We start from the raw sequence: 26659 nt of genomic DNA, 5'->3' as shown, positions 1-26659 counted from the left end.
AGTTTAGTTCTAGTTTAGTCCTGATTTAGTTCTAGTTTAGTCCTGATTTAGTTCTAGTTTAGTCCTGGTTTAGTTCTGGTTTAGTTCCTGCTTTAGTCCCGGTTTACTCCTGATTTAGTCCTAGTTTAGTTCTGGTTTAGTCCTGATTTAGTTCTAGTTTAGTCCTGATTTAGTTCTAGTTTAGTCCTGGTTTAGTCTTCTGGTTTAGTCCTGATTTAGTTCTAGTTTAGTCCTGGTTTAGTTCTGGTTTAGTCCTGCTTTAGTCCCGGTTTACTCCTGCTTTAGTCCCAGTTTAGTTCTGGTTTAGCCCTTTAATAATTTTTTGGCTTCAAATTGTTAATCGCTATGACAACAGATGGAAATTTGTCGCTTTTTGTATTGTGAAAGTGTTTGAGTTGGTAGAAAAGAAGCCGTTTTAGTTTTCTAATGTCGTATTTTAGGTGTTTCTGTTAAAAAAAGTGTATTTCTGTATTATTTTATCACCAAAAATGTATCTAAACTGTCCAATGTCGCCTTATTTTTTAGTTAAGTAACCCTGGTTTAAATAATCCGTCTAATTTTTGTTAAAAACGTGACTTTCGAAACAACTGAAGTGCTACAAATACTGATAAATGACTGCATCTCTGACTATATAGGGTCCATACCTGATGGGGTAAATTCTTATTATTATAATTCACTTTCTCTCGATATAATCTACATAAACACGCCCCTTTAAGCAACGTCCAGCCCAGCTTGGACTCAAAAAAAAAAACTCAAAAAAATATTTAAAAACATCTCACTCATTTTGATTCACTCACACAAGCACGACATTGGCACGGTAAAGCAGCAAGCTGGTAGGAAAATATATATATCTAAAAAGGGCCGACATTACGCCGTTTTCCGATTATAATCTCGTTTTCTCGTCGCGAACAGAGCTGGAGTTGTGTTTTGTTTCGTTTAACGCACGAACTCTGCAGATTTACGCCGAGTTTTTCCCTCAAAACACAACTCCAGCTCTGTTTTCGAGGAATAAACGACATCATAACCTCAGTTTTTTCCGCGTAATATCGAACCTTTAAATTCCAAAAATGTGCCGATGCGATGCTACTGGCAGTCACTAACGCTGCAATGCCACTTTAGACCAAATAAAATAAAAATGGAAAAATGTTTGTTTAAAAAAAAATAATAAAAAAATCTCAGATGTAAACAAATTCCACTTTTACGTTTTGAGAAAGAGGCAGCGGACTCGAGGTGGTAGAAAGTCCATTTGGGGATCGGAGGAGGTGACTACGATGGCCTAAAAAGCTCAAAAAAGTGGGAAGTATCTTTGAAATTTATGAAAAAAGGCGATAATTCTTACAAAAATATTTCTTACCAACGTCTAAATTGTGTGTAGAAGATGCCGTTTGTGTTTTCTAGCACCAAAAAAAGTAGCTGTTGGTTGTTTTAGGCGACGTTCAGACTGCAGAATGAAGTGACCCAAATCTGATTTTTTCGACCTGTATCCGATCTTTTAATGAACTTTTCAAATGCGACCCAGGCCTCCGCTCGATTTAATTTCTCTCCAGCGACTAGGTCAGGAATCGGAATACACAAAAACCCCGGAATGTGCGAGTCCAATCAGCGAAGAGACATTCAAACTGTGTTGGAAACGATTCCCGAGATCGACGATTTAAAGCCGAAACAAAGAGAATGTTTGGTGAATTTTATCAAGGAGAAAGACGTTATTGTCCGTCTTCCGATGGGGTTTGGCGCCTTACATACATCACGACCAAATAGCAGCGATTGGTTAAATAAAAAATGTACCCGCCTACAGTCGAGCGAACGAATCCTAATGCTGCGAAGTCAGACGGTTTCTACGAAGTGAAACCGATCTTTTGACATGCAACTTCAGTCTGAACGGTCAGGTCGCATTCATCCCACCTACACGTCAGGATCGGAGTCTAGACGAGAGTTTACAGAGTTTATTAATATTTTCGGGGATCGCTTTATTCAGGTCAAATTGGAGGGATCTTATCGGAACTGAGCGTTTTTTTTAAAAACGATTGCCAAAGAAATCGCAAAACAGACGGTCCTGGCTCCAATGTCGACGAAAAATAAAGACCCTGTGAGCCAAGACTCAAACAAACGAAGCGGCCTCGGACGTGTAACCTGTCCTTTTTACCAAGAACTGGAAGAACTGTATTTTGGGAAGACGAGCCCAGCGTTTAGGCGACTTCCATAAACGTCCGGACTCTTTTGGGGCGTTTAAGGTTCACACTGGAGATCACAGACAAGTCGCATTTACTTCGGATTAAATCAGGATTTCACAAAAAAATCCAAATTGAGCACTTAAACCCTGCAGTCTGAACGTAACCTTAGACGTTGGTAAAAGCCCTATTTGATTCCGTTGTCAAGATATTTCCCACTTTGCGGTTTAGTTTGTCTCTCTTAGGCCACCGTAGCGGATTCGTTTCGCCTTTAGCACGGCCCCTGGTTGCAGAGTTCGAGCAAAGGCCTCGGTCTGTCCTTCGAATCGCAGCTGTCGTTGCTCATGGACCGACCGTCGTACCCGATACACTTTAGCTGTCGCTTCCTGAACCCTCGTCCGCACGTTTTGGAGCAGGAAGACCACTCGCCGAGCAGCCACGTCGGGCAGGGCGTCGCCGCGCACGACCTCACCCCCAGCGGACGCAGTTCTTGAGGACAGTCCTTCGAAGTCTTGCCTTGCGCGTCCAAGCAGACGACTTCTCTCTGCTGGCTCCCTCCGCCGCACGTTTTCGAGCAAGGCCCCCACTCCCGCAAAGTCCACTCGGCTCCTCCCACCTCCCTGATCGCGTTGATGGACTGTTTACGGTTGCTGGCGTTGCCGTTCGCCGCGTGGCTCGGCCTCGGCGCGAAGTAGCTGTACTTCACCCGTGGCCGCGGCGATTCTCCGACGGACAGAACCTGAATCGTCAGAGGTTCGGGAAGCGGGGCGAAGCTGCGGAGTCTTTCCAGGACGGCCGAGGAGCCGCTGTATCGTAGCAGCGCGCCTTTGAGAGCGATGTCGGACTCCACGGTCATGAGCTTGTAGTCGCCGTTCAGGAGGTAGGTGCCGTCTTGTTTTTTGACGGCGAGGTAACTGCTGTCCGTGCCCGGGGAGCGCTGTTTGACGTCAACGTGAGTCGCTCCGGCGGGAATCGTCACTACATCCTGGTACCCCGGTCTGGAAAATAAAAACGAAAAGTATTAAAGCTAAAGTACCGAATTTTTAAGAACAATTTTTAGGTCCATATTGTCTTCATCTAATAATTCAACATCTGCGAAAGAGTTTTTGGAAGCTTAAAAACTAGTTAGACTGATTTAAAGACCAATTATAGACCAAAAGTGATTTATGTGTGGCACTCTTCACTTTTAAAATCAATTTAAAAATCGTTGTTGAATTTAATCCACGTTTCTAGTTTACTACATTGAGCACTGGGGATGCAACGATATCCAGATCTCTCGGTACGATATTATCACGATACGCATCTCACCGTACGATATTTGTTGCGATATTTTGTCGAGGTTGATATAATTGTAGATGGGACACTTTTTTGCTTTTGAAACACCTTGACATGATTTTGGTGTGAATTATTTCCGTCATAATCCCAAGAATTTAAGTAAAAAACATATTTCTTCATGTTGTCGCGCTGAAATGAATCATGGGAGATGTAGTTCCCGATGTTTATAAGCTGTTACAACTATAAAACCATGTATTTAAGCAAAGAAACTTCTAATTCGATATATTGTGGGACTTTTGACGATACGATATCACGATATTTTGGTTATTGTTACATCCCTTTCATATTTATTTCATTTCCCCCCCTTTTTTTGCATAATAAAATTCACCAGCGACTGTTTTTAAAAATACATTTTGATTTGAAATTTTGTCCCAGAAGTAATGGTCTAAATATTTATATAAAAAAATGTAAATTATAATATGAATTTGGATTTTTTAAAATATGTTTCGGGGATGCAACGGTTTTTGATTCGTGTCTCGATATCAATGTCTCGATTTCGGTTTTAAGAAAAAAAAAAAAAATCTCAAGTAATTTTTTTTTTTTGAGTAAAATATAATAACACTATAATATAAAGAAACATTACCCTACAGTTATAGTTTATATGTGAAGTGTTTTAGGTCATTTGGATCAATGATTTACAGCTCAGAAATTTTATTCAGTGAAAATAAGTTTCTCAGTCTGTTTTATAGTTTATAATAAACCGTTCGACTCTTAATATAAACTGTGGGGGAGCTGCACTATCAGAATTTTCCTCCTTTATGATGATTGCTTTTCCTCCTGAGTCTAGGTTAATATCTTTATCATTCCCGGGTCTATCAACGTAAAATAAAAAGTGACTGAAAGACGAAACCCTCCTCTGTTAGAATATTTAAGATGTAAGTCTCCATGGAGCTGATTTTTTGTTGCATTTGAGGAGGACGGCGCGGTTAGGGTTTTCCTTTCGGACCAAAATAAATGACAACACAGAGCACACGGACGGACAAACACGTGTACGGTGTCGGGAAGGTGACTTTTAAAATGTAATCCCCTACAGATTACAGATTACATACCCCAAAATGTAGTTTGTAACGGAATCCATTAAATTACTTAAAGTGAGTAATGTAATCTGAATACTTTGGATTACTTGATTTGCTGTAGAGAAGCAAAGACCAGGATATCGTTACATAAGATGTTTTGTCTGATAAAAGAAAATTAAAAACCCAGACTTTACTGAACCAAATTAAAAATATTATTGATAGAAGAAGAGGAGACACGTCCACACAGCAGGATTAAGTCCTGTTAAATCCTGTTTGAGACATAGTTTAGACCTGGTTTTAGTCCTGGTTTTAGTCCTGGTTTAGTCCTGGTTTAGACCTGGTTTAGACCTGGTTTAGACCTGGTTTAGACCTGGTTTATTCCTGGTTTAGACCTGGTTTAGACCTGGTTTATTCCTGGTTTAGACCTGGTTTAGACCTGGTTTATTCCTGGTTTAGACCTGGTTTAGACCTGGTTTAGACCTGGTTTAGTCTTGGTTTAATCTTGGTTTAGTCCTGGTTTTAGTCCTGGTTTAGTCCTGGTTTAGTCCTGGTTTAGTCCTGGTTTAGACCTGGTTTAGACCTGGTTTAGACCTGGTTTAGACCTGGTTTAGTCTTGGTTTAATCTTGGTTTAGTCCTGGTTTAGACCTGCTTTAGTGTCCAGCAATGAGTGGAATTACCGAGAAAAAAAATGAAACAGGAAAATACCTCTCTGTAATCCATTTATTTCAACAAAGTAACTGTAATCCAATTACAATTACTCATAATTTGTACTCTGATTACGTAACTCTGGTACATGTGATCTGTTACTCCCCAAAACTGCACGAGTATGGAATCGTAAGACCAGTATCAAACAATTTGATATTATATTAAATATCATTTTCCCTAATATATTTGGATTTTTGTTCATTGAAGTTTATAGTTTAGGAGATTATTTGTAGTAGTTGTAGTTTGATATAGTAGTATTCCAAAAAATAAACCTAAAAAATTACAAAACCCTCTCATTTTAAACCTAGTACTGTATATTTGAAGTACTTTTTGTTGCAGTAAAAGTATTATATCTCGTACCTGGCTCGTTCCATGGCTCCGGAAACCTTCTTGCAGGTCGAACCGTCTCCTCCACACACTCCACATTTATCGAATCGTTTGGAGGAGCCGATGACTCTGTCGCAGCCCGCCTTTACGCACTGTCCCTGAACGCACACGGAGGTGGAGTCAGGGCTGCAGGGAGTACCGTCCGCCACCTGCAGGGGGCGACACACAGAGACAGAGAGGGTTAACTTAATGTTTTTTATGCAATATAAACATTTTAATATCAGGTGAGAGGTTGAGTATTGGTCCAACACGCCCAAATAAGGACGAGGAAATGATACGGTGAAAGAAAAGTCACGTTTTTACCAAATTATAAACTAATCCGTACTAATTTTTCACCTTTTCTTTGCGTAACAATATTTGGCAACCACTGTTTTTCGAAATGTTATTTGATAAAATAAAAAGTATAGTAGTAGTAATAAAATAAATACTACTACTAATACTGATAAGTTAAAAAGTACAATTGGGACATTTACAAGTTATTTCGAATTCTTTTGAAAACTACTACTACTACTACTACTTATTTGTGTAGTACTAATTGTTTGATACAGTCAGTGATACAAAAATGTGGTAAAAAAAAAAAAACATGTATTCCATCCACTGTCCTGTCACTGGGCGCCATTTTGAGGACTTTTCACCATTCAAAACACATCATATTTTGTGCCGAGCTTTAAAATTTAGTTTCAGTAGTAGTTTGTAGTAGCAATTGAAGTACTAATTGGCAGCAAAAGTACAAGTAGGAGCAGTAAAAATTCAGATACTAAGTACAGTTTAGTAGGAGCAGCAGTAAAATATATGAATATTTTTTAACGAAGTAGTAGTAGTTTGGAGTAGTAGCAGCAAATTAAATGATGTAGTAGTACTAGTACTTGCTATAAATAGTATTAGGTGATAGTATTTTAGAAACATAGCGACATATGACGAAGTTGCAAAAGAAAAATCTGTTCCAATCTGTAATTCTCACCTTGGACTTGAGGACGAAGAAGTATCCGGTCCCTTTGGCGCGACAGACCAGTTTGCATCGGTCTTTGGGCGAGACTCCGGCGTATTTCGGGACCCACTCGACGCCCTCCCCCGAGCCCAGAGACACCTGAGCCGACATGTCGTTATGAACCAAGCACTGCTCCTCGCGGAAAGACAGACCTGCAGAGAAAAGAGACACACGGACTTTAAAGGTTGTATAGAGGATTTTTTAAGGGAAGAGAAATACAGTGACCGTCCTTGTGCATGCATGACTCCACCCCCTCCACAGCTGCCTCAGTAGAAACACCTCCTCCCACCTCTTTACTCTAGAAATCACGTTTGTTTACAGTCAGTGTGTGTTCAGAATTACTGTTGAAGTTTCCTGTCTAGAAGTAATTTAGCGACCGACGAGTCAGTTTTTAGACCCTTCGTCTGCTTCAGTCGAGCACTCGCTGGAAGGAATCTCCAAGAATCACCTCAGTTTGTCTTCGCTCCTTTTCCACTTCTCTTCTTCTTTCAGAGACCTCAAAAACAGGACTTTCTTTTGCGGCGAACTGGTCGTGGATTCTCGACCGACATCGCGACAAACTTTGTGCGAAATGCGAGGAAGCGACAGTTAGAAAAAGCCTCTAAGAACCGCTGCATAAACCACGTGATCCCCGCACGCCGGAGAGTCAGTTACACTAGAAACGTAGGGAGTTTGAGTGACAACCTGACAGCCAATAGATAAAGAGAGAGCCTCGGCTTTCTATTGGCTGATGTTTATCTGGCCTCAACACGTCCACAGTTGATAGATTTTCATTCTTTTTTTTTTGGTCATCGCTTCTGCGTCTTTGCAATGGTATTTTAGACTTTCATTGAGAATTTGAAACAAAAAAAAAAATCCTCCATACAACCTTTAAGTTTAACGTGAACATGACAGATTTGACACACTTAATCATTATTATATTTAAATTGCGATTTTTTTAGGGTTAAAATTTTACTTCTTGGTTCTAAATCATGACGTCACTCTACGGATGAAATTATGTTCTGAAAAGAGTGGGATTCTTGGATTTGTTTAGACCCTGGTTTAGTCCTGGTTTAGCTCTAGTTTAGTCCTGATTTAGTCCCTGGTTTAGTCTTGATTTTGTCTTGGTTTAATCCTGCTTTAGTCCTGGTTTAATCCTGGTTTGGTCCTGGTTTAGTCCCTGGTTTAGTTCCTGGTGTTTAGTCCTTTAGTCCTTTAGTCCTGGTTTAGTCCTGAGTCCTGGTTTAGTCCCTGGTTTAGCCTGAGTCCTGGTTTAGTCCTTTTAGTCCTGGTTTAGTCCTGGTTTAGTCCTGGTTTAGTCCTTTTAGTCCTGGTTAGTCCCTGGTTTAGTCCTGGTTCAGTCCTGGTTTAGTCCTGGTTTAGTCCTTTTAGTTTTAGTCCTGGTTTAGTCCTGGTTTAGTCCTGGTTTAGTCCTTGTTTTAGTCCTGAGTTTAGTCCTGGTTTCCAGTCCTCCTGGTTTTAGTCCTGGTTCAGTCCTTGTTTTAGTCCTGGTTCAGTCCTGGTTTAGTCCTGGTTCAGTCCTTGTTTTAGTCCCAGTTCAGTCCTGGTTCAGTCCTTGTTTTAGTCCTGGTTTAGTCCTGGTTTAGTCCTTGGTTTAGTCCTGGTTTAGTCCTGGTTTAGTCCTGGTTTAGTCCTTGTTTTAGTCCTGGTTCAGTCCTTGTTTTAGTCCTGGTTCAGTCCTGGTTTAGTCCTGGTTCAGTCCTGGTTTAGTCCTGTTTTAGTCCTGGTTTTAGTCCTGGTTTAGTCCTGGTTCAGTCCTTGTTTTAGTCCTGGTTCAGTCCTTGTTTTAGTCCTGGTTTAGTCCCAGTTCAGTCCTTGTTTTAGTCCTTTAGTCCTGGTTTAGTCCTTGTTTTAGTCCTGGTTCAGTCCTGGTTTAGTCCTGGTTCAGTCCTTGTTTTAGTCCTGGTTCAGTCCTTGTTTTAGTCCTGGTTTAGTCCCAGTTCAGTCCTTGTTTTAGTCCTGGTTCAGTCCTGGTTTAGTCCTGGTTCAGTCCTTGTTTTAGTCCTGGTTTAGTCCTAGTTCAGTCCTTGTTTTAGTCCTGGTTCAGTCCTTGTTTTAGTCCCGGTTCAGTCCTGGTTTAGTCCTGGTTCAGTCCTTGTTTTAGTCCTGGTTTAGTCCCTGGTTTAGTCCTTGTTTTAGTCCTGGTTCAGTCCTGGTTTTAGTCCTGGTTCAGTCCTTGTTTTAGTCCTGGTTTAGTCCTTGTTTTAGTCCCAGTTCAGTCCTGGTTCAGTCCTTGTTTTAGTCCTGGTTCAGTCCTGGTTTAGTCCTGGTTCAGTCCTTGTTTTAGTCCTTGGTTTAGTCCCTGGTTCAGTCCTTGTTTTAGTCCTGGTTCAGTCCTTGTTTTAGTCCCGGTTCAGTCCTGGTTTTGTCCTGGTTCTGTCACATGTTCCTGCCTGTGGACGTGTTTCAGACGTGACCCGTGTGACCTGCGGCTGAAGTACAGTTTGTTTCTGCGGTCGGTGAATAGTTCTGAGGAGAGTCGGGATCAGAGGAAAATGTCGACGTGTGAAATGTCTCAGTGCAGCGACAGACTTCAAACACAGAACAGCCCAGCGCCATAGAAACAAAACTCAACCCTACAGAGTCCGTCTGTCCACAATTTTATATCTTACGTGTTAGTAGTAGTAGTAGTATTTGCAGTAGTAGTAGTAGTACTCTTACCGTTGGTCTCGGGGCAGGTCTCGGTGTTGCAGGATCGGTACTGGACTCGTTTTCCTTCGCAGAATCTTCCTCCGTTTTTGGGCAGAGGAGAGTCACAGCTCCTGAACGAGTACTGCACCCCCCCTCCACACGTCCGAGAGCAGTCGCCCCACGGCCCCCACACGCCCCAGCCGCCGTTTACGGGAACCTGCGGAGACACACGGGGACAAAAGGTTAGACTGCAGGACAGAAATACGCTGGTGGTGTCTGGAGAGGCAGGTTTTTCCTTTACTTAAAGGTTGTATGGAGGATTTTTTTTTTGTTTCAAATTGTCAATGAAAGTTTAAAATACCATTACAGAGACGCAGCAGCCTTGTAATTACGATGACCAAAAAAAAAAGAATGAAAATTTATCAACTGTGGACGTGTTGAGGCCAGATAAACATCAGCCAATAGAAAACGAGGCTCCCTCATTTTCTATTGGCCGTTAGATTGTCAATCAAACTCCCTACGTTTCTAGTGTAATTGACTCGTCGGGATGCAGGGATCACGTGGTTTATGCGGCGGTTCTTAGAGGCTTTTTCAAACTGTCACTTCCTCACAAAGTTTGTTGCGACGGCGGACGAGAATCCACGACCGGTTCGCCGCAAAAGAAAGTCGGTTCTTGAGGTCGCTGAAAGAAGAAGAGAAGGGGAAAAGGAGCGAAGACAAACTGAGGTGATTCTTGGAGATTCCTTCCAGCGATTGCGCGAGTGAAGCGGACGAAGGGTCTAAAAACTCGCATGGACAACATTTGTAAAAGAACTGTCGCTGTATTTCTCTTCCCTTAAAAAAATCCTCTATACAACCTTTAAAGGGATACTTCGGATTTTTTGACATAAATCTCTATGTCATCCCCGTCATCAGTGTTGTGCATCCACACTGACTTAGCGTCCGGTGAGCCGAGATACTCGCTGGTTTTGGTGCTGAGGAAAGTAGTTCGGCAAGTTGTGTGGGGACTGTTTACTAAAGCGTTTTTCTTCTCAAAGCAACATGTGTTCAAAAGAGTGACACATTTGCATCACAAAACCATCGTCGCCAAAAAAGTCAGACCTCATAATCGCTTGGCGCTATTTTCTCTCCGTACGTATCACTGCGCGCGGCCGCCAGGTGACAGGATCCATCACTTTCTTCAGTCGTTCGGCAGTGTTTACATGCGCTGATATTAAGGTGACCCCCCCTCTAAGACTTAAAAGTGTTAGAACTGTTATTTCTTCATGGAGTTTGCACCAAAACGAAGCAAAGGATCATGGTCGATGCAGTTTCCTCTGTTTTTTTTTTTAGTTATTGCTGCTCCAGAACTCTCAATTTAAGCAAAGAAACTTGTGATTTAATTTACTGTGATGGTCCACGATATTATTGAGAGACTTTTGACGATACGATATCACGATATTTTGGTTATTGTTACACCACAGTTCTTTGTGTTTTGGTCGTTTTTAAGCAGCTTTTCTGTATTTTCCCGAAACAAGTGACAATGTAAGCCTCGATTTACTGTTTTCAGGGAACAAATTGGTCAGAAATAGGGACATTTCTTGTAAAAAACTGGGACAAATCAGTGGTTTTGGATAAATCTGCTGGGAAACAGAGATGTCTGGTCACTCTGTCTAATATACAATTGTATCCTGTCTGGTGTGATTGACAGGCAGATTAACCAATCAGAGAAAAGCCAAAGTATGATTTTATGATTAGCTTCAGTCAGAGATTGAGAGAGATTCTCCTGATGTCCTCTAGGTGGCGCTGTCTGTCTGTCCTCCCCCAAGAGGAAAACAAATAGATTTTCTAATTCCATGATTCCCTCTGGACTTTATTCAGACTCTAAACACTCGAGTGTGATAAGCACAGCCGCCTGTTTACTCTGGGTTTGATCTGGGTTTGATTTGGATCAGGCTTTTGCACTTGTCGCCTCATTTACACTTCTCACCTCTGATGTCTAAACTATTCAAGTTCCTGCCCGTGTGAACTGTATGTGTGTGCGTGGCCTTTTGTGCTGCGATCTGTGACTGCAAACAGAAAACAGAACGGCCTTTGGGGATAAACACAAGATTTCTAAACTAAAGCAGGACTGGCACTAGTACTACAGTTTACTACTGCAGTTGTTTGGCGGCCTGGCTCTTGCTCACACACTGTAGTACTAGTTATAGTAGTAGTATTTGCAGTAGTAGTAGTATAAGTACCTGTTGTTTGGCGGCCTGGCTCTTGCTCACACACTGTAGTAGTAGTAGTAGTAGTATTTGTAGTAGTAGTAGTAGTATAAGTACCTGTTGTTTGGCGGCCTGGCTCTTGCTCACACACTGTAGTAGTAGTAGTAGTAGTATTTAGTAGTAGTAGTAGTATAAGTACCTGTTGTTTGGCGGCCTGGCTCTTGCTCACACACTGTAGTAGTAGTAGTAGTAGTATTTGTAGTAGTAGTAGTAGTATAAGTACCTGTTGTTTGGCGGCCTGGCTCTTGCTCACACACTGTAGTAGTAGTAGTAGTAGTATTTGTAGTAGTAGTAGTAGTATAAGTACCTGTTGTTTGGCGGCCTGGCTCTTGCTCACACACTGTAGTAGTAGTAGTAGTAGTATTTGTAGTAGTAGTAGTAGTATAAGTACCTGTTGTTTGGCGGCCTGGCTCTTGCTCACACACTGTAGTAGTAGTAGTAGTATTGTAGTAGTAGTAGTATAGTAGTACCTGTTGTTTGGCGGCCTGGCTCTTGCTCACACACTGTAGTAGTAGTAGTAGTAGTAGTATTTGTAGTAGTAGTAGTAGTATAAGTACCTGTTGTTTGGCGGCCTGGCTCTTGCTCACACACTGTAGTAGTAGTAGTATTTGTAGTAGTAGTAGTAGTATAAGTACCTGTTGTTTGGCGGCCTGGCTCTTGCTCACACACTGTAGTAGTAGTAGTAGTAGTATTTGCAGTAGTAGTAGTAGTATAAGTACCTGTTGTTTGGCGGCCTGGCTCTTGCTCACACACTGTAGTAGTAGTAGTAGTAGTATTTGTAGTAGTAGTAGTAGTATAAGTACCTGTTGTTTGGCGGCCTGGCTCTTGCTCACACACTGTAGTAGTAGTAGTAGTAGTAGTATTTGCAGTAGTAGTAGTATAAGTACCTGTTGTTTGGCGGCCTGCTCTTGCTCACACACTGTAGTAGTAGTAGTAGTACAGTAGTAGTAGTATAAGTACCTGTTGTTTGGCGGCCTGGCTCTTGCTCACACACTGTAGTAGTAGTAGTAGTAGTATTTGCAGTAGTAGTAGTATAAGTACCTGTTGTTTGGCGGCCTGGCTCTTGCTCACACACTGTAGTAGTAGTAGTAGTAGTATTTGTAGTAGTAGTAGTAGTATAAGTACCTGTTGTTTGGCGGCCTGGCTCTTGCTCACACACTGTAGTAGTAGTAGTAGTAGTATTTGCAGTAGTAGTAGTAGTATAAGTACCTGTTGTTTGGCGGCCTGGCTCTTGCTCACACACTGTATAGTAGTAGTAGTAGTAGTAGTAGTAGTAGTAGTATAAGTACCTGTGTTTGGCGGCCTGGCTCTGCTCACACACTGTAGTAGTAGTTAGTAGTATAGTAGTAGTATAAGTACCTGTTGTTTGGCGGCCTGGCTCTTGCACACACTGTAGTAGTAGTAGTAGTATTTGTAGTAGTAGTAGTAGTATAAGTACCTGTTGTTTGGCGGCCTGGCTCTTGCTCACACACTGGCCGGACACACAGAGGCTGTCCTGTCCACACGAGGTCCCGTCGGCCCAGGGGAAGTTCTTGGTCTGACAGACGAGGAGCCCGTTGGACGTGGTCACCGTGCACCACAGAGCAGAACACGTGCTGCTCAGGTCCGGACAGTGTTGGGACTCGTCTCCAAACGTCAACCTGAGGAAGACGAGAGGGTCGAAGGTTAACTCTTTCCCCCCTGGACTTTTACTAGGAACAACCCATACATATGTTACTAGGGCTAAACATAGAGCAGAACTGCATAAAAGAAAACAGACTTCCACGAATGATTAGAAATTAATTTTACACTCATGAACTTAATTGTAACACAGACATATTTGTATCTCTGGAAACCTTAGACTCTGAACTCTTCATTTATTGATGTTTAAATGTGATTCAACTCATTTATAGGTGTATAACAACTCACTGAAAATGAGAGTTTACCTGGTCAGGTGCAAAATCGAAAACAAAAAACTACATTCAGCATCTGATATCTGCATGTTCTGAGTACTATATTCATAAAAAAATAAAAAATATACTTTGTCAAAGTATTTAAACAGATTTCATATCACCAGATACAGTATATCCAAGTGTGCACCTGTTTTTACCTGTTGTACACCTGTGTGCACCCAATTAAATTTTTTCCATTTAATTTATTCAACTCATTTAACTTATTCAACTTATTTAATTTATTCAACTAATTCAGCTTATTATAATATAATAATATAATAAAACTCTTCCCCGTCAGTGTGTGTCCAGTATTTGTCGTCTTGGTTATTTTCTCGTGTGCAGAGCTCCGCATAAGCGTTTGTTCAGTAGCGATTCTGTTACATCGCATCTTGGAAAAAAAGACTGAAATATTTTAAAGGACTGGCCTGGGCAACATCCAGATTTCAGGGCAATTTTGGTTCATAATCGAGTATAAAGCACAGATAGTTTGTTCGGACATCGCAGGACTCCACACAGACGCATCAGCGGCATTCTCATCTTCGTAAGTTTCACTCTCTGAAAGTCCGTCGCTATCGCTGTTTTCCACTTTATAATCAACTTCATCATCACTTTGAAATCAATAAAAGTCACTTTCTCTAAACTTATCCATAAAATACGTCCGCTCCTCATTATTTCTAAAACTGTGCGCCGCAATCTTTCCATTGCTCGTGTCTCGTGTTGTGTTTTTTCCGGAAGCTACCATCGTCACTACTTCGATTAACTTCGGAAAAAATCGGCGAAAACATATCCTTGAATCCTATTGGTCAGTCTAGTGTGGGTTGTAGTGGCCCTGACCTATCGCAGTCTCTGTTTAAATGTGAAAAACCGAGCCATTTCTAAAGGTCGTCAAATCACGTCTTTAGTGATACAACGGAGGAGTCAAAAGTCGTCATTAAGGAAACAGGGGGGTCGTCAAATGTCGTCTTCATGGCGGAAAGAGTTAAAGGACTTATCCAGGACTAAACCAGGACTAAACCAGAACTAAACCAGGACTAAACCAGATCTAAACCAGCTGTTAAACCCTCCTGTATCGTTACCTGCACTGGTGGTCTGCGTCGTAGACCGTCCCGGGCAGGTACTGGGGCAGGACCTGGGGTTTCTGGGGTTTGTCCAGGAGGCACTGCCCGTGTCCGTTGTCGAGGAAGGAGGTGACCATGAGGGCGGAGCAGGGGGACCAGGGCTCGGTCTGGTCCAGGTTGGACAGGGTGGAGGCCATCATGTGAGATCCCCAGTGAGGCCCGTTCACCCCGGAGCAGAGCTGAGCGTCGTCGTGGGGCATGTTGAACACATGACCTGAACACACAGACACAGGGCACACAGGGTTATACAGGTACTGCAGGAGGAGTTTTTACAATAGTTGTACTTGTAGTAGTAATAGTAGTGGTTGTAGTAGCTATAGTAGTAGTAGGAATAGTTTTAGTTGTAGTAGTAGTAGTAGTAGTAGGAGTAGTAGGAGTTGTTGTTGTAGTAGTTGTTCAGTAGTAGTAGTAGTAGTAGTAGTAGTAGTAAAAGAAGGAGTAGGAGTAGTAGATGTAGTAGTAGTAGTAGAAACAGTAGTAAAAGTAGGAGGAGTAGTAGTTGCAATAATTGTAATTGTAGTAGTAATAGTAGTGGTTGTAGTAGCTATAGTAGTAGTAGGAATAGTTTTAGTTGTAGTAGTAGTAGTAGTAGTAGGAGTAGTAGGAGTTGTTGTTGTAGTAGTTGTTCAGTAGTAGTAGTAGTAGTAGTAGTAGTAAAGAAGGAGTAGGAGTAGTAGATGTAGTAGTAGTAGTAGTAGAAACAGTAGTAAAAGTAGGAGTAGGAGGAGTAGTAGTTGCAATAGTTGTAATTGTAGTAGTAATAGTAGTGGTTGTAGTAGCTATAGTAGTAGTAGGAATAGTTTTAGTTGTAGTAGTAGTAGTAGTAGTAGTAGTAGTAGTAGTAGTAGTAGTAAAGTAGGAGTAAGAGTAGTAGGAGTTGTTGTTGTAGTAGTTGTTCAGTAGTAGTAGTAGTAGTAGTAAAAGTAGGAGTAGAAGTAGTAGTAGTAGTAGTAGTAGTAGTAGTAGTAGTAAAAGTAGCAGTAGTAGTAGTAGTACAAGTAGGAGTAGTAGATGTAGTAGTAGTAGTAGAAATAGTAGTAAAAGTAGGAGTAGTAGGAGTAGAAGTAGTAGAAGTAGCAATAGTACTAATAGTAGTAGTAGTAGGAGTAGTAGCAGTAGCAGTAGGAGTAGTAGTAGTACAAGTAGTAGTAGTAGTAGTAGTAGTAGTAGTAGTAGTAGTAGTAGTAGTAGTAGTAGTAGCAGTAGTAGTAGTAGTAGTAGTAGTAGTAGTAGTAGTAGTAGTAGTAGTAGTAGTAGTAGTAGTAGTAGTAGTAGTAGTAGTAGTAGTAGTAGTAGTAGTAGTAGTAGTAAGTAGTAGTAGTAGTAGTAGTAGTAGTAGTAGTAGTAAGTAGTAGTAAGTAGTAGTAGTAGTAGTAGTAGTAGTAGTAGTAGTAGTAGTAGTAGTAGTAGTAGTAAAAGTAGAGGAGGAGTAGAAGCATTTCTTTTTTTTTTTTTCAGTAAAAGTTGTAGTTAACAGAAGTTTCTTGTCTAAACCAGATTCAAGTATCTGTTTTTTCAAGCACACAAAGTAGTAATAAATATATTATTGTACTCGTAATAGTAGCAGTACCCTTTGCAGTAGTAGTAGTAGTAGTAGTACTTCTTACCAAGCTCGTGGGCGACAGTGAAGGCCGCCTGGAGCCCGTCGTCTTCTATGATGGAGCAGCTCCGGTCCGGGTCACACACCGTGCCCACGTCCGCCATGCCCAGAGTGTCACAGGAGTGAGCCCCGCACAGGTCCTACACACACACACGGAGGGGGGGTTTATACATGAAATACACTGGAAGAAATGTCCCTCTGACGCCACTGGAGCGAAAATACTTCATGTGTCTAACTACTTTTAATGTTTTTCTGCTCTAAATACTGTATTTGTCGAGTTATAATATCGTTTCCTCGTCAAAAACAGACCTGGAGTTGTGTTTTGTTCCTTTATTATGAGTCTGTTTACATTTCCGAACCTCAAAACGCTCTGTTCCACCTCGTGATGTCACGTCGTAGTCATAGTTTAGTAGAGATTTGCAATTCCAGGTCATCCACAGTGAAGGTTTGTGGAGTTTAGAAACGCATTAGAAACATGAAACTGAACACGACTTCTCCAGGTCTGTTTGTCTCGGCGTACGGAGTCAAGATGTGGGACTTAAATTAAATTAAATCGTGATTTTAAAAGCTGCTCGAGTGTTTCTGAATTTTAAAAAATGTGCAAAGATAAAGTAATGACGGACGATGTGACGAAGGCGAAAAGACGAAAATGTTTAAAGTTCATGAAAGCGCAAGAGACTCATTGGTGACTTGGTTTGTTTTTTGGCGTGGCGATTGATTATTAAAGAAATATTAAATAAACACACAGACAGGACTGCAGGAGGAGAAGAACGAATAGGAAAATATTATACGAATACTGGAAAAAACTGATAACAGCTGTTTCCCGTTTCATCCAATTTTGACCCTTGGAGCCTGAACCAGGACTAAAACAGGACTGAACCCGGACTGAACCAGGACTGAGTGTCGGGACGGGCTCAGAGGAGCGCTTGTCCTTGTCCTGGTTTAGTCTTGGTTTAGTTTTGGTTCAGTCTTGGTTCAGTCCTGTTTTAGTCCTGGTTCAGCATTGGTTTAGACCTGTTTAAGTCTTGGTTTAGTCCTGTTTTAGTCTTGGTTTTTGTCCTGGTTTAGTTCTGGTTTAGTCCTGGTTTAGTCTTGGTTCAGTCCTGGTTTAGTCTCGGTTTAGTCCTGTTTTAGTCCTAGTTTAGTCTTGGTTTAGTCCTGTTTTAGTCTTGGTTTTTGTCCTGGTTTAGTCTAGTCTTGGTTTAGTCCTGTTTTAGTTCTGGTTTAGTCCTGGTTTTGTCTTGGTTCAGTCCTGGTTTAGTCTTGGTTTAGTCCTGTTTTAGTTCTGGTTTAGTCCTGGTTTTGTCTTGGTTCAGTCCTGGTTTAGTCTTGGTTTAGTCCTGTTTTAGTTCTGGTTTAATCCTGGTTTTGTCTTGGTTCAGTCCTGGTTTAGTCTTGGTTTAGTCCTGTTTTAGTTCTGGTTTAGTCCTGGTTTTGTCTTGGTTCAGTCCTGGTTTAGTCTTGGTTTAGTCCTGGTTTAGTCTCGGTTTAGTCCTGTTTTAGTCCTAGTTTAGTCTTGGTTTAGTCCTGTTTTAGTTCTGGTTTAATCCTGGTTTAGTCTTGATTTAGTCCTGGTTTAGCCTCCGTTTTTTCCATTATTCATTTAAACACAAAACTGAAAACTGAAAAACCGAACCGTCCGTTTTTCATTTTAGTTTTGGAGACAAATAATGAAGAAAACCGTCGTCTTTTCATTTTCTTATTTTCAGTTTTAGTTTAAAAACCATAAATGAACGAATGATACACGGGTTCATCTCGCGCGTTTCTTACCGTCCTCGTAAACAGCACGGCGGTGTCGTAGTGCTCGGGGTGGCTGTCGCGCGGCGGGTTGTGCTGACGCTGCCACTGACAGAAGTTCCTGAGGGTGAGCGCGGCGTTGGACGAGACCTGCGGGCCCTTCTCCTCCTCGTACACCACCATGAGCTTCACCACGGCCAGCGAGATGGAGTTGTGGATGCTGTGGTGCCTGTAGAGACGCGACGCCACCGCCATGATGGTCAGGAGGTACGGCTTGAGCCCGGCGCCGTGGAACTGGGCCATGGACTGATCCGCCACCAGCATGATCTCGAGGTAACGCGGCGTGGAGACGAAACGCTTGGAACGGTGGTTAGCTGTGAAGAAAAACCAGGAAATATTTGTAAAAAAAACTGCTCAAAATAACATTCGGTGACGTTTTAAACATCACCTAGAGCGTTCAGATCCAGTCAAATGAAGCTCATCGATGTTGAAAGAGAGAATTTGGAGCAAGTTCTAGATTACGACTTGGAATTTTATGATCAAAAAAGCAAAATAAAAACACTAGAACGGGTTAAAACGAATCATTTCAGCTCTGGAAATGCCGATCTTAGACTTAGACGTTTGGGCAGCAGGGGGCGCTACTGCATTCCGTTTGTTTAGAGATCAGGAGTTTGAGGTTTTAGAAGACGGGACTTTGGCGTAATGACGAATAAGGCAAAGTAGAATTAGTAGTATTAGTAAAAAAACTGTTCAAAAGAAAAAAAATATGTTCAAAATAACATTCGGTAATGTTTTAAACATCACCTAGAGTGTTCAGATCCAGTCAAATGAAGCTCATCGATTTTGAAAGAGCGAATTTGGAGCAAGTTCTAGATTACCAATTGGAATTTTATGATCAAAAAAGCAAAATAAAAACACTAGAACGGGTTAAAACGAATCACTAGGTTCATTTCAAATCTGGAATTGCTGATCTTAGACTTTTGGGCAGCAGGGGGCGCTACCGCACTCCGTTTGTTTGTTTAGAGATCAGGAGTTTGAGGTTTTAGAAGACGGGACTTTGGCGTAATGACGAAGGGTAAATATGGCAAAGCAGAAGTAGTAGTATTAGTAAAAAACTGTTCAAAAGAAAAAAAAACTGTTCAAAATAACATTCGGTAACGTTTTAAACATCACCTAGACTGTTCAGATCCAGTCAAATGAAGCTCATCGAGGCTGAAAGAGCAAATTTGGAGCCAGTTCTATATTAGGAATTGGAATTTTATTTTCAAAAAAGCAAAATAAGAACACTAGAACAGGTTAAAACGAAAACTTTAAAACCAAAACGACGCGTTTGAAAGCAGCGAAAACACACCTGGACGATTTTCGTCCAGACACGTCGTTTCTGTGTCCGTTTCTGATCCACAAAGTAACACAAAACCGCTTGAAACACTGGTGACAAGGAAGTGGAGCAGCCAATTTTGTAGTTTTCGTACTTCTACCTACAGCGTTTCCCGTTTGTCTGTGGTTTCGTGGTTTAGTCCTGGTTTAGTCCTGGTTTACTCCTGGTTTAGTCTTGGTTTAGTCTTGGTTTAGTCCTGGTTTGGTCTTGGTTTAGTCCTGGTGTACTTCTGATTTAGTTCTGGTTTGGACTTGGTTTAGTCCTGGTTTAGTCTTGGTTGAGTCCTGTTTTAGTCTTGGTTTAGTCCTGATTTAGTCCTGGTTTACTCCTGGTTTAGTCCTGTTTTAGTCTTGGTTGAGTCCTGGTTTAGTCCTGGTTTCGTCCTGGTTTAGTCCTGGTTTAGTTCTGATTTAGTCCCATTTTAGTCCTGGTTTAGTCCTGCATTGGACTTGGTTTAGTCCTGTTTTAGTCCTAGTTTAGTCCTGTTTTAGTCCCATTTTAGTCCTGGTTTAGTCCTGGTTTAGTCCCTGGTTTAGTCCTGTTTTAGCCCTGTTTTAGTTCTGGTTTAGACCTGGTTTAGTCCTGGTTTAGTCCTGGCGTACGAGTCAAAATAAAATGAAAAAATAAGCAATAAAATCTCAGGAAGACTAAACAAAACGCTGTTAACTTTTAAAAAAACTCGTGAGGTGAACCAGAGGATTTTGAGCCTTGGAGACGGTGACAGTCTGACAATAAACAACTCCAGGTCTGTTTTTGAGGAGGAAACAACTTTATAAGGAGACTAAAAGCTCCTAAAAGTCAATTTTGCATAACGTAGAACCTTTCAAACAAACATCGCGAATTCTTAAACCAAAAAAACAAAACCAGCTTTTTGAAAATCCTCCCTCCGCGCCGGTGCAGCTCGTACCAGGACTTAAGCTTTCCTCCCAGCTCTACCGGTCTGTGTCTAGCCCCAATCTCTCCTCCCTCTCCTCCTCCTCCTCCCTCCCTTCTTTCCTCCTTTCTCTCTCCTTTCTTTTTTTTGCACGGACTCACTGAAAACCGCTCCTCCTCTTAGTGTATAAACTGTCAAATTCTTCAGCTTGTGCACAGTCAGCGGATTGGCAAAAGCTGTGTTAGTGAGTTGTAGTTTTTCCTATCGCCTTTTGCTTCAACGTTTGCAGAGTTTATTGGAATTACCGCACAGATTTAAGTTTTGAGGGTAGATTTTGGTCAATTTTTAAGAGTTTTAAGATTTTAACGTAGAAATGCTGCACTCAAACTTGCAAATAAATAAGTTATATTACAGTAACGTTGGACAAAATGGTTTTAAGGATAGTTTTGATGCACATTTTGGCATTTTAAGAGTCAGTTTTGAGTCATAATGTAACTTTTTTCAACTTTATTTCAACTTTTCAATTAGTAGTAGAGACCATAATGAAGTTTGATTGATTTGAAGTAACTTTTTAGACAGAAACGTGACAGTTCTCGTGTTGTTTGGATGAAAAACAGTCATACGAAACCATTTTCTACTGTAGTTTTTTGGCCAAATATTAAATTCTGTTGCATGCGTCTTGTAAAATAAGTTACAGTTTGAGTTTTTTCCCTCTTTGGCACCTGTAGTTCTGTAGTAATTCGTCAAATATGCAACAAAAAAGTGTAAATTGTGATTAAAAACTGATTTCTTGTCATAAAACCATGCTAAATTATTGGGTTTTCTTCGTTTTTAGTAGGAATTTAAAGCTGCAATGTGTAGCTTTTCTAGTGGAGAGTAACGCCAGATGGGGAATTGGGTTATGAGTCAGATCTGTGGAGAGGCGAGCCCACTCACAATAAGCACAGTGCATGTTTTGGAAGCAATAAAAAGCAGATTAATTGAGTTTAAATCTGTACTGTGGAACTTTCAGGACAAGGTTGTAACGTTTCCATGGAGACGAGCAGGTGATGGATCAGAAAAGTTACACAGTGCAGCTTTAACTCAAGAAAAAAAAAAGTAGTCAAGTCAGAGTCCCGTACCTGTCTGTTTCACATTAGCCGCCGCCTGCTGCTTGGCTCCGGGCTCCAGGTTTTTTGGCACCCGGTCCTCGTCCTCGTTGACCCCGCACTTGGAGCCTCCCTCCTCGGCTGCACCGGCTGCCTCCCTCCCGCTGCTCGCGCGCCGCCTCACCACGTGCACGTCCTCGTCCCGCGCGCGCTCGTAGTCGGTCTCGTTGAGCGGCTGGATGAAGTACTCGAGTCCGTCGTAGTAGAATCCACCTCGGAGCCCGTGGCACAGGTTGAGGGCCGCGGCGGAGCGAGCCTCCCCGTTCACTTTGCCCGAGTAGAAGCACACCTGGCTCGGCTCTGGCGGCGTGGGCTGGACCTCCGGAGCCCCGACGATGTGGAAGACAAAACCCGGGGCGAGGAACGTGTGATCCGGCTCCAGTTTCAAGATCAACCGCTGCCCAAAAACATCCAACTTGTACACCCTCATCTCCGCTTCCTTCTCCTTCTCCTCCCCGGTCAAACCCTCCGTTTTGGGTCGAGCCGAACCGGTCTCGCCGCGCCGTGCTCCCATTCGCCGCCTCTCTGCGCAGCCGTGATTAAAGTCGCTGATAAAACGAACGAAACGTGAAAAAGCAACATTTTTCTATCACTAAATCAATTCCAAAAAAACGTGAAATATCCTTTGTAAGGTTTGTTAAAAGGATCTAATCCAGTGCAGGTAAAATAACATGTGCGTAAAACGTGCGTAAAACGTGCGTAAAATAAGTCTTCAAAAAGTAGAATCCAAGTTTCTCTTTCTAAATTCAGATGAAATTTCCTCTTGAATCTTTAACTTGTCTTGGTTTCTTGTCTTTTGCCTTAAACTCAGACCGGAGCGAGGCTTTATATCCCCCAACCCCGGGACCTCCCCCTTTTTTTCCCCCCCGAGCGCTTTGATCCAAGACTCGGACGCAAGCAGCGAGTTGGACCGGCGCCACGAAAATCTATCATCGTGGAGGAGTGGTTTTTCCTCTCCTTTACGAATACAACATTTCTGGCTACTGTCTCATCACCGAAGCACCGGGACAATCCGTTCAGAAGATGACTCATTTATTGATATTAACGTAAAATATTAGTTACGCAGGTATTTTGAAACATCCACACTTTTTTAATTAAGTTATCACGCACGTTTGGAATCAAAAATGACTAAAACTCGTTAAATTATCTGGGCAAAGTTGCACAAAAAACATGAAAAATGCAAAATATGTCACTAAAATGAGAACTCAACAACTAAAAATGCGTAAAAACGTGTCCAAAGTCAATTTTTGCTCAATCTAAATCGTGTCATCTGTTCCGTTCCACCTTAAGAAAACTTTAACCAGTAAGTTCGTTTGTTGTAATGCAGCGTCGGGCCGCTAGAGGGAGCACTAACGTAAGAAATTAATATCGTCGATTTTCAGAAATAAAAGCGGTAGTTTCACGTTTGGACAGCAGGGGGCGGTATTGCATCGCGTTTGAAATGAGGGATCGAGAGTTTAAGGTTTTAAAAGAGGGAGTCTGAGGTAATGACAAAGGGTAAATAAGGCGAAGTAAACACGGAAATACGGTGAAATAAAATGCGCTTTTTTTTTCTTTTTTTGGATGGAAATTTTAATAACATTTCCGCGCTATTTTGCGAACGTAGACTAGATTTATTTTCCTTTCGTTAAAGCTGCAGTGTGTAAGCCAATGTACGCCAAGATTTGTGTCGAGTTACAGATCGGATCGGCGGAGAGGCGATCCCGATCACATTAACAACATTTTTGACATTTTCGCAGTAAAAATACTTGTGGTTAAAAATAAATGCAAGACAATTTAGAAAGTTTAAGACCATACTGCTTTTTAATATTACATGTAATACGATAACATCTCCACGGAGACCACCAGAAAAGTTACGCAGTGCAGCTTTAACGTATTTTGACACATCGTACAACATTTTTTTCATTTGAGCATAATAACTCTTTCCTATTCATGGTTTTCAGTTCCTTTATAGACGTTTATTAAATGATGATTTGACGATTCATAAGACAGAATATCGTGTTTTGAATTGTTAATTACCATGGCAACGGCGCGCATTTTCTTATCGCCTTCAAACCCGCTGATTCTTACCGACGTGAATATTTCCTGTAGTTTTTACCATTTTTTTTTTATAGAATCATTGTAAAATTATACCACACAACTTCAAATTTTTGCTTTTTATTAAGTTTAAGGTTCTGGTGCACTTTATAGTCCCCCTCTGCATTTGACCCATACTTCAGTGTCTAAGGGTTAAAACGACATTTGACCCGTTCTTCAGTGTGTCTGGGTTAAACCTGCATGTGATCCATCCTTCACAGTCTCTGGGTTAAACCTGCATTTGAACCTGCTCTGGGTATTTTGACCCACCCTTCACTACCTATGGGTTAAATCTGCATTTGACCCATTTTTCAGTGTCTATTGGGTTAAACCAGCATTTGACCCATCCTTCTCTGTCTCTAGGTTAAAACTACATTTGACCTATCCTTTTGTGTGTCTGGGTTAAACATGTATTTGATCCATCCTTGACTGTCTCTGGGCTAAACCTGCATTTGACCCATCTTTCACAGCCTCTGAGTTAAACCTGCATTTGACCCATTCTTCAGTGTCTTTGGATTAAACCTGCATTTAACCCATTCTTGAGTGTCTAAGGGTTAAACCTGCATTTGACCCATTCTTCAGTGTCTCAGGGTTAAAACTGCATTTGTCTTATTCTTCTCTGTCTCTAGGTTAAACCTCCATTTGACCCAATATTCTGTGTCCTTGGGTTAATTCTGCATTTGACCTATTCTTCACTGTCTCTGGGTTAAACCTGCATCTGACCTATCCTTCTGGTTGTCTGGGTTAAAAGTGTATTTGACCCATTCTTCTGTTTCTTTGGGTTAATCCTGTATTTGACCCATCCTTCAGTGTCTGGATTAAACCTACATTTGACCCGTCTTTTAGTGTGTCTTTTGACCCACCCTTCACGGTCTCTGGGTTAACCCTGCACTTCACCCGATCTTCAGTGTCTCTGGGTTAAAATTACATTTGACCTATCCTTCTGTGTATCTGGGTTAAACGTGTATTTGACCCGTCTTTCAGTGTCTCTGGGTTAAATCAGCATTTGATCCATTCTTCAGTGTGTCTGGGTTTAACCTGCATTTGACCCATCTGTTCACAGTCTCTGAGGTAAAAATGCATTTGACCCATCCTTCACAACCACTGAGTTAAACCTGCATTTGAACCCGTCCTTCACGGTCTCTGGGTTAAAATTACATTTGACCTATCCTTTTGTGTGTCTGGATTAAATGTGTATTTGACCCCGTTCTTCAGTGTCTAAGGGTTAAACCTGCATTTAACCCATCCTTATGTTTGTACAAGTTAAACCTGCATTTGACCCGTTCTTCACCGTCTCTGGGTTAAACCTGAAGAAACACTCGGTCACATCTCCAGATCTTGAGCTCGTCTTGTGCACGATTTTGACCCAGTCGAAGTCGAACCAGGAACCTTCTTGATGTGTGGCTGAGTGCTTAGCCGTTCAACCCCCATGTCACTTTTAATCAATCTTATTTTCCTTGTAAATATTCTGTTTATTGGTGTAAAAATGAAATGGGAGACACATAAAAAGTTAAATATATTTATTTCTGTACATATCTTCCATGTGGATGCTAGAAAAGACACGCGTTTACAGATCACTCCACAGTCCTATAGAGCTCATATACTCTGTCTGATACAAAACTCAAATAAATAAAGTCATTTTTGTTTAATTATTATTCACACACAATAAATTACATGCTCAGTGCTGTCCCTCTGCCGCTCGGCGCCGGCCACACCGACACCGACGCCGGCGACACCGACGCCGAGAACGTGACGAATACAAGGTCCAAACTCTTGCACTTTTAGACGGAAGAAGATTAGAGGAAGAGGTACGGATGTGGACACGGGTGAGGTCTGCCGCCTAATAATGCCAAAAAATGAACTTTATGTTATGGAAGACTTTTAAAGGTCGAGACCGGGACAAGACCGAAACTTTTAAAGGCCAAGATCAAGACTTTTAAAGGCCGAAACCGAGACAAGACCAAGATTTTTAAAGATCGAGACAAGACCGAAACTTTTAAAGGTCGAGACTGAGACAAAACCGAGACTTTTAAAGGTCAAAACCGAGACTTTTAAAGGCCGAAACCGAGAAAAGACCAAGATTTTTAAAGATCGAGACAAAACTGAGACTTTTAAAGGTCGAGACTGAGACAAGACCGAGACTTTTAAAGGTCAAAACCGAGACTTTTAAAGGCCGAAACCGAGACAAGATCGAGATTTTTAAAGATCGAGACAAGACCGAGACTTTTAAAGGTCGAGACCGAGACAAGACTGAGACTTTTAAGGCCAAGACCGAGACTTTTAAAGGCCGAAACCGAGACAAGACCAAGATTTTTAAAGATCGAGACAAGACCGAGACTTTTAAAGGTCAAAACCGAGAAAAGACCAAGATTTTTAAAGATCGAGACAAGACCGAAACTTTTAAAGGTCGAGACTGAGACAAGACCGAGACTTTTAAAGGCCAAGATCAAAACTTTTAAAGGCCGAAATCGAGAAAAGACCAAGATTTTTAAAGATCGAGACAAGACCGAGACTTTTAAAGGTCGAGACCGAGACAAGACCGAGACTTTTAAAGGTCAAAACTGAGACAAGACTGAGACTTTTAAGAAGACCGAGACTTTTAAAGGTCAAAACCGAGACTTTTAAAGGCCGAAACCGAGAAAAGACCAAGATTTTTAAAGATCGAGACAAAACTGAGACTTTTAAAGGTCGAGACTGAGACAAGACCGAGACTTTTAAAGGTCAAAACCGAGACAAGATCGAGATTTTTAAAGATCGAGACAAGACCGAGACTTTTAAAGGTCGAGACCGAGACAAGACTGAGACTTTTAAGGCCAAGACCGAGACTTTTAAAGGCCGAAACCGAGAAAAGACCAAGATTTTTAAAGATCGAGACAAGACCGAGACTTTTAAAGGTCGAGACTGAGACAAGACCGAGACTTTTAAAGGTCAAAACCGAGACTTTTAAAGGCCGAAACCGAAAAAAGACCAAGATTTTTAAAGATCGAGACAAGACCGAGACTTTTAAAGGCCAAGATCAAAACTTTTAAAGGCCGAAATCGAGAAAAGACCAAGATTTTTAAAGATCGAGACAAGACCGAGACTTTTAAAGGTCGAGACCGAGACAAGACCGAGACTTTTAAAGGTCAAGACTGAGACAAGACTGAGACTTTTAAGGCCAAGACCGAGACTTTTAAAGGTCAAGACCGAGACTTTTAAAGGCCGAAACCGAGACAAGACCAAGATTTTTAAAGATCGAGACAAGACCGAGACTTTTAAAGGTCAAAACCGAGACTTTTAAAGGTCGAGACTGAGACAAGACCGAGACTTTTAAAGGT

The 26659-nt window shown here is 41.5% G+C and overlaps 1 protein-coding gene across 1 annotated transcript; it reads right to left on the bottom strand.

The window, feature by feature from the left end:
* Window positions 1-22055, bottom strand: adamts1 (ADAM metallopeptidase with thrombospondin type 1 motif, 1). The gene is made up of 9 exons (XM_055164186.1): window positions 21240-22055; window positions 17900-18240; window positions 16137-16269; window positions 14488-14743; window positions 12919-13120; window positions 9262-9448; window positions 6574-6752; window positions 5586-5761; window positions 1-3166 (listed from the first exon to the last, which is right to left on the bottom strand). Exons 1-9 carry the CDS (start codon window positions 21778-21780, stop codon window positions 2440-2442), a joined length of 2742 nt encoding a protein of 913 aa, XP_055020161.1. The 5' UTR covers window positions 21781-22055; the 3' UTR covers window positions 1-2439.
* Window positions 22056-26659: the final 4604 nt, after the last annotated feature.

Source organism: Boleophthalmus pectinirostris, unplaced genomic scaffold, assembly GCF_026225935.1.
Source record: "Boleophthalmus pectinirostris isolate CB_2022bp ecotype Guang Dong unplaced genomic scaffold, ASM2622593v1 HiC_scaffold_11, whole genome shotgun sequence".
Lineage (NCBI taxonomy): Eukaryota > Metazoa > Chordata > Actinopteri > Gobiiformes > Gobiidae > Boleophthalmus > Boleophthalmus pectinirostris.
The sequence above is the reverse complement of the archived record's forward strand: the minus strand, read 5'-3'. Positions and strand labels throughout refer to the sequence as shown.